The following is a 15453-nucleotide window of genomic DNA, read 5'->3' on the forward strand; positions in this document are numbered from 1 at the left end:
GTAATTATTTCCAAAAAAAACTGAATTGGCCGCAACCTGGTTCGGTCCGGGTTTCCCGGGGGATGTTCCGTTGCAGGGACATTGGCAGCCCCGTATGAATATGAGCAATATTGGTGTCAAAATTCACGATTTTCAATATCACATATGAAAATTACGAAAACTGACATTTTGAACGGACTGGCTGGAACCCGGATAGTTCCGGGTTCCCCGGGGAATGTTCCGTTGGAAGGACCTTGGCGGCACCGATGAATATGGGCAATATTGGTGGTAATTTCACGATTTTCAAAATCACATGAAAATGGAAATTGTGAGTGGACTGGCCACAATCCGAATTGGTCCGGGTTCCCGCGGGGATGTTCCATTGAGCGAAAATTGGCGGAACCGTATGAATATGGGCAATATAGGTGTCAAACTTCACGATTTTCAAAATCAAGTGTGAACATTAAGAAAATGGAAATTGTGAGTGGACTGGCCACAATCCGAATTGGTCCGGGTTCCCCCGGAGATGTTCCATTGAGCGGACATTGGGGCACCGTATGAATATGGGCAATATTGGTGTCAAAATTCACGATTTTCAATATCACATATGAAAATTACGAAAATTGACATTTTGTACGGACTGGCCACAACCCGACAGACATTGGACAGTGGTCCAGATCGCAAAATTAAGTGGAAAACGGATTTTCCGAAAAATGGTGAAGTTTTGGAGCTTTGGTGTCTTCAGAAGAGTTGTTGCAAATGGAAAGGGGCAACTTTTGGTTTTGTTGAAAATTAGGGTGGTTCACTATTAGGGTGATTTTGAAAATCTAACTTTTCAGGAATATTTTTGGGAATTTTTTTGTCTTCTAGAAAGTTGTTGAGCTTGCCAAACCAAGCAACTTTGTCGAAGACACCGAAATTTTATCTCGTAATCTACGCCTTCTACGACCAAATTAATAGAAAGCATCTAAGTAAACCTTCAAAAATCAGTTTTTTTAATGTGGCAATTCAGGGTTAAGTTTTAGAGAAAAGTGACGTTGGGGGCACTTTTAGAACTCTAAAAAACAAACAATTTTATTTTTTGACAGGTCAATTTGGACTTAAGGGTCAAAAGTTACAACCATTTTAAGGTAAAAAAGATGCAAATTTAAAACTTAAATATCTCGAAAAGGCGCAAGCCAAATTTTAAGCACTAGGTTGCATTTGAAAGAAGAGCTCCAGCACTATTAACGCTGAAAAAATCCCAGGGGTGTTTTTCTTTAAACTCGAGATATCTTCATTTGAAAAAGGCTAATTTTCAAGGGAAAACCTTATGGGACCACCCTAACGAATTTCAAAAATTGTCCAAATATATGTTTTTCCATGTAATTTTGCCCGCTGAATCTGAATCTGCCCTAAGAATTGACCCAAAGTGTCGCAAAATCGATTTTTGGTCATATTTTGAGTTTCCATGTGAAATTATCATTTGAACACAAAATATGACCAAAAATCGATTTTGCGACACTTTGGGTCAATTCTGAGGGCAGATTCAGATTCAGCAAGCAAAATTACATAAAAAACATATAATTGGACAATTTTTGAAATTCGTTAGGGTGGTCCCATAAGGTTTTCCCTTGAAAATTAGCCTTTTTCAAATGAAGATATCTCGAGTTTAAAGAAAAACACCCCTGAGATTATTTCATCGTTAATAGTGCTGGATCTCCTCTTTCAAATGCAACCTAGTGCTTAAAATTTGGCTTGCGCCTTTTCGAGATATTTAAGTTTTAAATTTGCATCTTTTTTACCTTAAAATGGCTGTAACTTTTGAACCTTAAGTCCAAATTGACATGTCAAAAAATGAAATTGTTTGTTTTTTAGAGTTCTAAGTGCCCCCAACATCACTTTTCTCTAAAACTTAACCCTGAATTGTCACATTCAAAAAACTGATTTTTGAAGGTTTGCTTAGATGCTTTCTATTAATTTGGTCGTAGAAGGCGTAGATTACGAGATAAAATTTCGGTGTCTTCGACAAAGTTGCTTGGTTTGGCAAGCCCAACAACTTTCTAGAAGACAAAAAAAATCCCAAAAATATTCCTGAAAAGTTAGATTTTCAAAATCACCCTAATAGTGAACCACCCTAATTTTCAACAAAACCAAAAGTTGCCCCTTTCCATTTGCAACAACTCTTCTGAAGACACCAAAGCTCCAAAACTTCACCATTTTTTGGAAAATCCGTTTTCCACTTAATTTTACGATCTGGACCACTGTGCATTGGCGGCACCGATGAGTATGACAATATTGGTGTTAAATTTCGCAATTTTCAATGCAAATTACATATGTAAATTACGAAAATTTACATTTTTTTGGACTGGCCACAACTCAAATTGGTGCAGGTTCCCGCAATGGCCGCAACCTGCACAAAATAAATAAATAACACATATTGAAGTTGAAAAAAAAACAATCTCAAAAGATTTTTTCTACAGTCATCCACAATCTACAAATTAAATTAATTCAAAAAATAAATTCCTTCTATGTCCCTTCAACGGAACATCGCCAAAGGGAACCCGGAACCATCCAGGGTTGTGGCCAGTCCACTAAAAATTTCCATTTTCGTAATTTTCATATGTGATTTTGAAAATCGCGAAATTTAACACCAATATTGCCCATACTCATCGATGCCGCCAATGTCCCTTCAACGGAACATCCCCCGAGGAACCCGGACAAATTTGGAATGTGGCCAGTCCGTTTAAAATGTCAGTTTTCGTAATTTTCACATGTGAATTTGAAAATTGTGAAGTTTGACACCAATATTGCCCATATTCATACGGTGCGGCCAATGTCCTTCCAACGGATCATCCCTCGGGGATCCCGGAACCATCCGGGTTGTGGTCAGTTCGTTGAAAATATCCATTTTCGTAATTTTGATATGTAATTTTGAAAATCGGGAAATTGAACACCAATATTGCCCATATTCATACGGTGCCGCTAATGTCCGCTCAACGGAGCATCCCCAGGGGAACACGGACCAGTACGGGTTGTGGCCAGTCCTATGAAAATGTCCATCGTCTATGTTCAATTTCGTGGAACCATAAAAAGTCCATTTAGAAAAAAATCTTGATTCTCCTTTCACTTCAAGCAGATGTCAAATATTTGTGCGCGCTACTAGCGGGCGACTAAATTTGGTCACCCGCTGTTCACCGAGGGTCGACCTGCTATTTTATGAGCGCGTTTATGAGCGACCGGTGTGGGGAAGAGTGATGGTGGAGCGCTTCCAAATCCTTACTGCGCGCGCCCGGTGGAGATGGTCTAAGATGTCAAAAACAAAAACAATGACTTTTATATCCCGCCGTCTGACATGCATGATTTTTAAAACCCGCCAAACAAATCGCAGCAAACTGGGTTGAACAGATGAAATTTTCCTTGTCAAATAAAATTATTTGTTGTGGGCTAGTCACGAATCTCTGCCGGATGTTTAAAATAATAAATTCGATCCGCCTGAGCCTAGATTTGAGTGAAGGAAGGTTAGTGAGAGTCCAAAGTTACCCTTAGGCTTCCAGAGTCTTGCGTTTAATATGATAACAATTATCCTTTTAGCTTTACTCCGCTAAGAAGTGCCTTTCAACATGATTGATGTTCTGTTCGAAATTGCACTAGGACCATAATCCATCCGGAATTTCAAAAAATATTCCTGAACTGCCGCTCAAGCTTAGCCAACCGTAGATGAAACTGACTATGGCAAGCCAAACGATTCTCCATCCAAAAGACTTGTTCGTACGAATTTTGGTGGTTTAATATCAGGACTAAGTCGATGAGCGCGTCAAAAAACCGTCCTCAGATATTTTAAGAAGTGAACAAAAACGAATAACTCATAAATAAAGACATAGTAAAAAAAAAAGTTTTATTATTAAAACACAACTTATCACGTTTATCACTAGGTAGAGCACAACATTACAAATAAACACCCAAAACAATTCCTTCAGCAGAATGGCACACTGGAAACGTAAACTTCTTGACTGCCATTGTAAAGCCCCACTGGTAATCCAGAACCAATATCTCTCCTAATTAGCACTCTAGCAGGAGAAACCAAGACTGATTCATGTTCGAGTTCGAACTTAACTACTCCAGCCGTGGCACTAGTCCTCGGACGTCGAAATGAAATCCATCACAATCCGAGCGGCACAATTCACGTGGATATTCCAGGAGAACAAGGAGAACCAAGCGCTCAAGGTCGAGCGAGGTAAGGAGCATTTTTCAGGGCCGGAATGGGATCCGGAAGGCGTTCGCCCCGTGGTCTGGTTGATTTGTGGCAGTCATGCTTTTGAACGGGTTCTCCGTTCGTGCAAGTTCACAAAGCAACACGAAAAAAACAGCTCTGAGAACGAACGCTCGTCTCTAAGAAACGTTCGTTCAGTAGGCCTTTTTGAAACGAACCGAGAACCCAGTTCAGAACTTCAACATTTTCCTTTGATAAGACTTCAGTAGACTAGCTAAACTTCATTGACTTTTAATCATCCGTTCACATGTCAGTACTGCTAGCTTAGTGGTAACAATTAGGTTTAGTAATCAGAGGTAGTGAGTTCGAATCTCTTTTTTCCTGAACTTGAAAAGCATGGATTTTTTTAAATCACGGTGGCAATAAGTTTTCGTCTCCTTTTTAGTTGGGGTGCTTTTTGCTTTTTAACTGTTTCATTTAGTCTCCCTAGCCTCCCAGCTGGAGTGTCCCTTGATTTGTATAACATGTAATTTCAGTCGTCGTCAAAAAGTTGGTACCCAACCACACAAAAAAAATATTTCAAATACATGAGATTCGAACTCACTTCCTTTGAATACTGTACTTGCATGTTACCACCGAGCTAACTAAGCTCTATATAAATCATTCTACTGAATGTTTATTTAAGTTAAACAGTTGCCATAGAGAGCATCTGGCTACAGGCGGTTCACAGAACGCGTTCCAAACTTTGAAGAGAACGGCACGAAAAAGTGAAGTTCTGTTTTTGGAACGAAAAGCAATGGCTCCTGCGCTGTGGGTTCAGTTCATTTTGAAGAAAGAGAACGAACGCAGAACGGGTTCCGTTCAAATTGCATGACTGATTTGTGCTCGGTGAAGGCATGAGCTTCCAATGGTTTGGGGCGAAATCATTTTTTAAAGCTGTATAGAACGTGGTTAAATTAATAAAAAAAACTAAATAATATTAAAACAATAAAAAATCTAAAATATGTACTACTAACCAATCGTTTCCACGCCCGTCAAAAATTTTCACCCAATTAAAAAATAGGTTGACAACACCCAGTTTGTTCCGATTTGTTTGGCGGGTTTTAAAAATCATGCATGTCAGACGGCGGAATATAAAATTCATTGTTTTTGTTTTTGACATAAGTTTACATAAAGAATATTGCACACAATAGTTTTCGCACCTCAACTTTGGAAGACAGCAAATTTTACAACTGTCAAAAGTTGTTGTTGTGAATGTTAGAGGAAGTTGCTGTGTCGTCGGGTCTGAGAGTTTGGGCCGCTCGGGCAAACAATAATCGTGGCAGATTTCGCGGTCATCGTCGTGTGCGTGTGTGTTCGTGTGTTTTGGTACTTCTCCTGATTCAGTTGGAGGAAGTTGCCGATCGCCGCGCCCTGGAGTTCGGGCTGTCCGGGGCAACCGGTATATGTTGCAGAATTCGGTCCGATTGGAAGAAGTTTCCAGTCGCCGCATCCGGATGCCTGAGCCGCATTCGTAGCCGATTCCGTCGCCGTCGTCATCGTTTGAAGTGTATGCGTGTGTGCGCGTGTTTGATGCTTCATCTGGTCCGGCCGGAGGAAGTTGCCGGTCGTCGCTTCCGGAAGTTAGGCGGCTCGGGCGACCAATAGTTATTCGCGGCAGATTACGTCGTCACCTGAAGTGTGTGTTTGTGTTTTGATGATTCTTCCAGACCAGTGAGAGGAAGTTGCCGGTCGTCGCGTCCGGATGTTTGGGCCGCTCCGGCGTTCAACATTCGTGGCAGATTCCTTCGCCGTCGTCTGCGTTAGAAGTGGGTACGTGTGTGTGTGCGTGTTTTGGTGCTTCTTTTGGACCACTTGGAGCAAGTTGCCAGTCGTCGCGTCCGGGAGTTTGGGGGGCTCGGGCGTTCAACATTCGTGGCAGATTCCGTCGATTGGCATCACAACGGGTGACAACTCGATGATCATTCTGTCCACTAAAAACCGAGGACAACGAGGACTTAGATAAGTTTTTTTTTTTCTTATGAGTTATGAACATGACACTTTGTTAAAATTTTTGTAATTTTTCAGGTGAATATATCAAGTGTGATGATATCTCATGGAACTTGACTGCTGCTTGCATAATTTTGTTTGGGTAAGTAATTTTCTATACTTAGTTTTTGTTTTTTTATTTCTTTTTAGTCACTTAACTGTTATCTGGGCGAATCGGGACAACACAATTCCACCCAATTTGCAAATTTTAGCCAAAATTGTATGGAGACTTGTATAGGTGAACCAATGACACAAAATAGCTTATTTGGTCATAGAGAAGGCCCCCACAAAGTTTGAGCCAAATCAAAAAACACAAATAAAATCCATTTCCGGTTTTGGTAGAGAATTGCTCAATAAGAAACTTTTTTTTATGTAACAGCAAAAAATCAATCTTTACAAAAACAAGATATCATAGCAAACATTTATGTGGAAAGAAGGTTGGCACTTCCTCTAACATCATTTTCTTACAATTAATTCATTGTTAAACCTTGAATTAAAAGTCAAAGTAGTTATGTCACAGACATAACCGGAATGCCGTAGGCCTACGCAAAGTTTGATATGTGGATATAGGGTTTTCCATATCTTAATTTTGAAGAATTAGCTAGATACTTTAGATAGATTTACGGAATAAGATCATGGATGGGACATGTACCCCCCGACACGACAATACTTACACACCCTTAGGCCAGTAAACTCAATCAGAAACGGAGTTCAATTCGAATCGTTTACGATTTCCGTTTCAAATGCCTCCAACCGGTTTCGTGTACGAAACGACGGTCGAGCTTGAACTCTTTGCGAAACATGTTGGCTGAATTATCGGGCGGTCATTCAAAAAAAAACAGCTAGAAGTCGCATGACAAAAAACTTTTGCTAAAAAGAGATAGCTAATCTGATGCAAAATAAAATCCACAGCTGCAGCTACTTTGAAAATGTTGGTAAATTTATGACTAGAATGTCATTTCAAACACCAACACCAAAGAGAGGAAGGAAAGAAAGGAACGAACTACGATTTTTTTTGCGAACCGAATGTTTGGTAGTAGAATAGAGGGGAGGGAGTGGGGTTGGGATCGCGAGCAGCTTCAGAAAGCTGTGCAGTTCGTCGCCCCCAAAGACCAACATTTGTTTTTGAAAGGCATTTCGACGGGTGAAACGAGGGACGGAGAGTGAGGGCAATTCCGAGGAGTCCTCACCCCCTTCCTATTTGTTTGAAAATCACGGCTCTGTCTACGAGCGGCAACTTGTTCGGCGAGAAGGCAGCAGGCGCGCGCTTTTCTGTTGTTGGAGACTCGTCCCGGGTGAGACGGGGGACGGGGAGTGAGGGCAACTCTGAAGAGTTGGGCAGTCCTCAGAAGATCCAAACGGTTCGGTCATCGAAAGGCAACTGGCTGACGAGAAGGCGATTTTTTTTTACTGTGAACAAACACGGACCACTGCGACACTTGCGTATCTATTGTAGTATGATCTGTTCGCAGGTTTTCTGTTTTGCTGCTGTTTACAGCCTGCCGAACGATCGTCTTCCGTAGCGCTATTGTTTGAGCGAGACAGTATTGACGAATTATTCGAGCAGTTGCCCTCTCTCATTCCTCAGACCAATCACCCCCAATGCCATGCAACACGAGCACGAGAGACCGATTCGAGGACGTGGAGATGAGCGAGATTGAGGGGAAATCTCGTTTATTGTTGACCCATCTAGAGATCGTTACCGATCATATAGACCAATCTTCAGCTCGAATTTTGCCTGAGAGCATGTGACCGAGTCGAAAGTAGCATTTGAAGCTCTTCTTTGTGTACTTCTACAGAGTTCTTCAACGCTCAGACTCAGTCGCCAACAGATCGTCCGAGAGATTGGATGGGATGGGATGGGAATCGAGCATTCGTTGGAGAAGGTTGTCTTATTCAACATGACTCGTCGCGTCCCGGCGCAAAACGCTGGCAATATCGCCCTACCTGCGGCTCAAGCAGGCAAAAAAGTGAGGATTTCCAAAAGGAAGGTTGAGGCCTCAACTGATGGCCAAAAACCCGGGATTTCCAAAACAAATGTGCTTTTGGAAGTGCCATCGAACAGCAAAAAGACGAAAAAGAGCGACGGTACTGTACCGATGGATGAGGAGGAGGAAAACTCTTCGTCGCACGAGGAGCAGCTTTTGAAGAACAACAAGTTCGCTGGACTGTCTGACGAGGACCAGGTAGCGGAAGCAAAGGAGAATGAAGTGAAACAGCGAAAGGAGAAATTGCCTCCTTTTTATGTGCGGCAATCAGCAGGAACGATCGACTTTCGAGCGGGGCTAGTTGAACTCATCAAGTCTGGGAAAGTCCAAGGCAACATTCGCCTGTGCCAGGATGGATTTAAGGTGCTGGTGCAAACCAGGCAGCACTATCACCTGGTCAAGGATTACTTGACCGAAAACGAGGCGGAGTACTTTACCCATGATGTCGTCATGGATAAGCCGTACAAAATCGTCGTCACTTCCTGAGCTGAAGGCAATCCTGAGCTGAAGGCAATCCGAGCGGTTTTCAACATTATTGTGTCGTGGGAGCGATACCGACCAGTGCATCGTGACGTCACACAATGCTTCAACTGTCTGGGCTTCGGGCACGGAGGTAAGAAATGCCACCTAAAGCGTCGTTGCGCTAAATGTGGTACCGATGCGCACATCACATCCCAGTGCATCCAAGATTCGCTGGTGAAGTGCCTTAACTGCAACGGTGAACATTCGTCAACCGATCGAAAGTGCCCCAAGAGAGCTGAGTTCGTTAAAATTCGGCAGCAAGCATCGACGAAGAATCAGTCTCAACATCGCAGAAATTCTCCAGCCCTAGTGGAGCAAAATTTTCCACCTCTTCAACCGCGACGGCAGGTCCCGAACCTGGCACCGTATCCGTTGCATCCAAAGAAGAGAGCAGAGATAAATCATCCGCCGCCGGGCTTCAGCCAGGAACCGAGACCATAGCCACCGGGCTTCAGCCAGGAGCCAAGACCAACCCAAGAACCAGCAGTTGAGGAAAATGGTAATGATCTTTACACCTCAACTGAACTCCTCAATATTTTCAAACAGATGTCCGCTGCACTGCGTGGATGCAAAACCAAGACCCAGCAGATTGAAGTGCTGACCTCGTTCGTCATTCAGTATGGATCGTAAGTCCCTCAAGCTGCTGAATTGGAACGCTTGCTCCATTAGGAGGAAGAATTTAGAGCTGGTGGATTTTCTTCGCGAGAAGGAGATGGACGTAGCTGCCATCACGGAAACTCATCTGAAGCCCGGTGAAAAAGTTTATCTGCAAAACTACAAGATCGCGACGCAGCTCGACAGGACAACCTCTGGAGGAGGAGGTGTCCTTGTTGCTGTTCATCGTGATCTCAAGCCACGCCGGCTGCCACACTTCTAGCTGGACATCATCGAGGCCGTTGGGGTGGAAATTTCCACTTCTGTTGGCCCAGTACTCTTCATTGCTGCATGCTGCCCACGAAAGGTGAGCGATATCCAGAAGCTGACCAGGCGGAGCGCAAAGTACATCATCGCTGGTGACCTCAACGCGAAGCATGAAGTTTGGGGCAACAGCAGGAGAAATTGGAACGGAGTGATTCTGCACAACGATCTGCAAAACGGATACTGCAACGTTGTGAGTCCAGATCGACCAAAGAAGGTGGCTCGGTCTGGGAATCACTCAATCATCGACTTCTTCATCACCAATATGGCTGAGAACGCAGCTCATCCTCATCGACAGCAACATCGACTATGATCAACACCCTGAAACTTCTGCTGATATTGATCGTTCGCTGGAGGTGATCCAGCAGGCTATCAACCAAGCAGAGCCAACGTTCGGGAGATTCCTGTTAATTTTAAGGTAACTGATATTGACGTAGATACTAAACACTTGATTAGACTTAGGAATGTTTATAGAAGACAATATCAACGGACTGGGGACCATGACAAAAAGATTTCTGTAAACAATTTGAACAAAATCATACAAGACCGACTTGACAATATCAGAAATCAAGAATGTTCAAAACATGTAAGCCAGCTTGGGAATTATTCAAAAACCATTTTGGAAACTTTCAAAAGTTCTTAATAACAAACCAAAGCCTATTCCTCCTCTTATTGTTGAGAATTCTCCCTTGATTACATCCGAGGAAAAGGCAAATGCACTTGGGCTTCATTTTGTTAGTTCTCATAACCTTGGCACTTCTATGACCAGTCGTAAAGAAACATCAGTTGCAAATAGTATTTCAACAATTAATAACTCTACCTTTGAATTTCCTGCAAATTCCCATGTTTCTGGTGTGGAAGTCAAAGTTGCAGTAAAACAAATGAAAAATATAAAAGCGTGTGACTTTGATAACATTTTTAATCTAGTATTGAAAAAACAGAGTGATCAGTTCTTTAAACATCTAGCCAATATTTAATTATCTAGCTAATATTTTCAATAAATGTTTGCAACTTGGTTACTTCCCCACCAATTGGAAGCTGGGCAAAGTCATACCATTTTTTTTTAATTCTTTATTACAGAGTTTTTCAGCTGGAGGCTGGTTCAACTCTTTAGTCATATGTACCAATTTTGAAGCCTCAAAAAGATCCAACATCGCCTACAAGTTATCGTCCCATTAGTCTTTTGAGTAGTCTGTCCAAACTCTCTGAGCAAGTGTGACATTGCATGTTATAAGTATAGGAAAATCGTGACAAAGGGGGGGTAAATTTTGGCTGATTTTTGCGTGACGTACTTTATGGATGAAGCCTAAGGGACTTTGCTAATATTGGCTAAAACTATGAGACAATTTTGACCATTTTCGTCGGGGTCATTATTTTGGCCATGAAATGGGGTCCTTAAGCTAAAATTATTCTAAAAAGTTGATTTTTTTTAATTATTCGATATACCCCTCTAGGGACTTTACTAAAATTGGCTAGAACTATGCAATAATTTTGACCAATTTAATCGTGGTCATTTATTTGACCATGAAATGGGGTCCATAAGCTTAAATTAATCTGATAAAATTTACTTTTGAAAGTTGTTTTTTTTTTTTTTAAGTTTGTTATATTCTCTAAGGGAATTGATTTATTTATTGAGAATTTTTGAAATGTGAATAACAAAAACTGTTATTATTTTCACAGAGCGAGGAAGTCGGAGCTGACATTGAAGTTCGAGCTGGAGTGAGACCTCGGAGACGGCATCGGATTCAGCTAATTTTCAGCAACTTTCACTTGGAGTTGGAATCTGTGAAGTCGGGTATTTTTGGAGAACTGAAGTCGGCGTTGACGTCATATCCTGCATCCAGAGTCGGAGTTGTCTTCAAAGTATGGATTCAAAGTCGCTTGAAGGAACCCGACTCTGCAGCCCTGACTAGTACAGAAGAGTTATGGCAACTGCAGGTTTATTTGCAAATGGCAAATAAACCAAAACAATAACTTGTTTTGTTATGGAGACATACAAGTCCAATAACATTTTTTGTTATTATGCTGCTCCACCTCTCCGCACAAAATAACAAATCTTGTTATTCCTTCATGATTCCTTCTGTGTTATTGGTTTGTTTTTGCAATAACAACATAATAACAGTTTAAGTTATTCTTCGAACAAATCTTTGTTATTGATTTTTGATATTTTAACAACTAATCCGATCATCCCAATAACATATTTCGATCTTCTCACAATATCAAAAACTGACCTTCCCAAGTTATTTACGTCTGCTCGGGGTGCTTTCGGGCGGTGCTTTCGACCACTCTAGATCAGTTTCAAACTAGGGTGTGTGTCTTAGATAATTATTTTCTGTTGTAGTTTGAGGTGTGAACTATGTTGGAGAGCTTTTTACAACTTTCACGATTGTTGCAAAATCTCTAAAATCCGCAATATGTTTCCTAAACATGTGCAAAAAAGAAGCAGTTGAAAATATTGTCACTTCTCCGAGAAATACGATCTTAATGCTATGGTGCTCTGTTGCTACCATGGGCAAAATGATGGTAAAATCAAGGATGAATCATTCTGCTTCTCTTGCCTAATCTGAACGCCACCCCCTCCCCCCCGAAACGAAACGAAACTATTGGCACTACGCCCCACGGGGCATGGCCTTCCTCTAACGTGGGATTTCTGCTCCAGCGCCTCTGACGAGACAGGAGAAACCGGGACCGACGTTTTACTTCACCATCCGATAGAAGCTCAGTGGATAAGGCGGGAATCGAACCCGCGTCTCATAGCATCATCGGGATCGGCAGCCGAAGCCGCTACCCCTGCGCCACGAGACCCACCCCTGCCCCTAAATTTATGAACTACGTTTTGAAGGCAAGGGACAAGTCAGCGGTAATATAATAATTTTCATTAGGTGTGCACCTTTGCCCCGATCTACTATACTTTGATCCAGAACACCAGAAATTTCGCATTGACGCACATGACTTACTTAAACGTGTTCCACCTGCATGTCTGATAAGAATGTGTATAATTCAACCTGGTTCAAAATCCAAAATTTGTGTAACTTACTTTACTGATTCTAAGGCTTCCATCATTGCATCTTCAGACCACGGTGTTGGGTTCGATCGCGACAACTCAATTCCTTCTCGTTTACATCGTCCGTACAGCGTTCCCGTCGGGATGCCAAACTCCGTGCTCGCCTTCTGTACAGATGTTTGGCCAGCCCTAATTGCTTCCAAGGCACGATCAAGATCTTCCGCAGACCAGGTGGTGGGAGCCGCATTGAACGGTGCGGCCAGTCGAATTCCCTCGCGTCTTGCAATTTTATACAACGTGGAAGACGGAATCCCAAACGCCTTCGATGCTTTGTTTGCTGAGATTGTTCCGGTACGCAAGGCCTCTAGAGCGCTGTTCAGTGACTCTTCGTTCCACGTTTTTGATGGTCCTTCCTTCTTTGGTGTGTCAATACCGAGCCTATGTGCTCTCTGCCACAGGGTTGTCGACGGAATACCGTACGTAGCGGAAGCCTTTAATTTAGTTTTTTTAGACTGCAATTAGTATGGATTCTTTCCGGAAAGACAAAACATTTGTTTTATTCGTATATCACTCACCTTGGTTAGACTCATGTTATGGGTTCGTAATGCATCAAGAGCTGATTCCATATCTTCTGCAGTCCAAGTTTTGGGTCCACTTGGCGTTTTAGGGTCACTCGTGTTAGGACTCGTCAGGTTAGTATACTGCACTGACGACCCATCCAATATTCCAACCTTTGAATCTTCGCTGGCATCTGACTGATAAATGTCTATGGTGAAATAAAGGGGAATCGGTTAGCGAACGTGTTCCAACAAATTTAGTGCTTAGATGTCTGTATGCTCTTTTATACTCAAGCAGCGATTTGTTAACAGATAAAAGGAGGAGAAAGTCAAAGGCCTTCAATTCAATGTTTTGAAAAGTTGTATCTAACGACTAATGCTACCTCTACTCTACTTATTCTCAATGTTTGATTGTAAATGAAAAAAACAATACTTTCCCCTGACAATAATTATGACACTAAAAAGGACTTACCGCTCATTTGACTCTGACTCATCATTCCCGAAATTTCCGGTGTCACCACCATGCCGTGCATCGAAGATTGATCCTGTTCGACTTCCATTTGTTGCTGCTGGTGCTGTGATTGTTGTTGCTGTTGCTGCTGTTGATGTTGCTGATCGACTTCAGATATTATTTCCTGTTTTAGTGTAATTCGCGATTTATCTATCGAAGCACCGTTGTCGTTACTGGAAGCTATAGTTACAAGGTTTTCCGGATTAAGTTGGCTGGACGAACTGGAAGCATTCGATGCTGGACTGTGAGAGTGTTGAGAGTGTTGGGACTGCTGATCGATCAGTAGAACATGTTGCTGATGTTGCGGTGGATGTTGCGGGGATGGTTGATGGGGTGATAAACGGTGTTCCACTTGTTGTTGTTGCGGTTGTGGAGTTTGCCGGTGTACTTGCTGTTGTTGTTGCTGCTGCTGCTGCTGCTGTTGTTGTTGCTGCAGTAAATGTTGTTGATGCAAAATCTGCTGATGTTGCAACTGCTGCTGATTTTGAACTTGGTGTACTTGATGGGATACCTGATTATCCAACGTTATAGCATCTTGTGGATCAAGCGAACGAAGTGTTTCAAATTTCACTCGGATGTCGCCGTTATTTGAAATGGAGTCTGTGACGCATAAAAAGCATGTTAGAACGCTATCGACCTCTAGCGTAAAAATTAAAAAGGACTACTAACACTTACTGGACAAGTCACGTGTGTCATGGCTGGGAGCACAATTAATGTCAACGTGTTCTGTTACAGGGGTCGCTGCCGGTGCCGGGGGTTCCGGAGCAAAATCCAGATAACCCATTGACACACCCATAACGGAGCCGTTCTGCAAAAAGGAAACAAATTCATTAATTCAGATGAGGTTCGTAGGATTCCTACAACATTCGATAGTTTACTCACTATGCCCACTCCCATCCCGAGGCTCGTCATTTTGCCTTTTCCTTCCTTGCCCGATGACGGAGTTAAATCGCGTGACTCTAGTACAACTACAGATGATCCATTGTCGATTGAAGCAGACTCTGAATTAATAGTATGGCTTCTGCTCGATGATTTGTGGTCACTTTTGGAGTCTTGTCCACTTTGGTTTGTGTTACTTTGCGAGGAGGAAGAATTGTTGCTTCTAGTGCATGTGTTGGACTGCGATCCCTGAACGGGTGGAAAACGATTTTCTGGCGATCTTGAGCGATATGGCTTGTAGCGTTTAATCGAAGGAGAGTACTCCTGTTCGTATTGCGATTCGCTAACTTCGCATAAACCTTTGATTTTCAGTTGTTCAGCTGTCCGAAGAAGACTCTGATAGATAAGAAAAAGAAACATGTTTTATGTAAATAAGCAATCACAAATAATTCAAATGCATTGGACATTATTTTTAACCTATGAAGATTTCTCTTTACAATGTTTTAACTTTGTTAATACTGTCCTAAAGCCCTATGTCAATTGTTATGTGCAACGGTTAAAAACGGGTAACCCCATTTGACATAATGGACATTTGGCATAACGGGTTTTCCAGATGGACACTTGACATAAGGACGTTTGGCATAATTGGTCAAAGACATCAGGGACGTTTGGCATAATGGACATTTGGCATAATGGACATTTGGCATAATGGACGTTTTTTCATAATTCGTTCAAAAATCATCAAGGCTGTTTGGCATAATGGAAGTTTGGCATAATTATTTTATTGCTATTTTTTATGTGTTTAAATATTTTTTAAAAAAATAATAATTAATAGTTTTTTAACAGATAATTGCAATTTTAAACATGATGAATAT

The 15453-nt window shown here is 42.0% G+C and overlaps 1 protein-coding gene and 1 long non-coding RNA gene across 8 annotated transcripts in view; one reads left to right on the forward strand and one right to left on the reverse strand.

Annotated features, from left to right (window-relative positions):
• The window catches only part of LOC120430797 (protein kinase 4-like), an 85911-nt gene that overhangs the window by 21501 nt on the left and 48957 nt on the right, over nucleotides 1-15453 (reverse strand). For 4 of the 7 annotated variants that reach the window (XM_039595912.1, XM_039595918.2, XM_039595917.2 and 1 more), the window contains exons 2-6: nucleotides 14582-14974; nucleotides 14369-14507; nucleotides 13661-14299; nucleotides 13207-13397; nucleotides 12665-13143 (exon numbers count right to left, since the gene is read on the reverse strand). In XM_039595912.1, the coding sequence (XP_039451846.1) occupies nucleotides 12665-13143; nucleotides 13207-13397; nucleotides 13661-14299; nucleotides 14369-14507; nucleotides 14582-14611 (1478 nt within the window). In that variant the 5' untranslated portion in view covers nucleotides 14612-14974. The remainder of the gene's footprint in view (nucleotides 1-12664; nucleotides 13144-13206; nucleotides 13398-13660; nucleotides 14300-14368; nucleotides 14508-14581; nucleotides 14975-15453) is intronic. The other 3 variants (XM_039595916.2, XM_039595913.2, XM_039595915.1) reach the window with 3 other exon arrangements.
• Nucleotides 1495-9457, forward strand: LOC120430798 (uncharacterized). The gene is made up of 2 exons (XR_005607732.2): nucleotides 1495-3479; nucleotides 3553-9457. It is a non-coding gene; the product is annotated as an uncharacterized LOC120430798 (long non-coding RNA).

The sequence above is a fragment of the Culex pipiens genome, unplaced genomic scaffold (assembly GCF_016801865.2).
Source record: "Culex pipiens pallens isolate TS unplaced genomic scaffold, TS_CPP_V2 Cpp_Un0003, whole genome shotgun sequence".
NCBI lineage: Eukaryota > Metazoa > Arthropoda > Insecta > Diptera > Culicidae > Culex > Culex pipiens.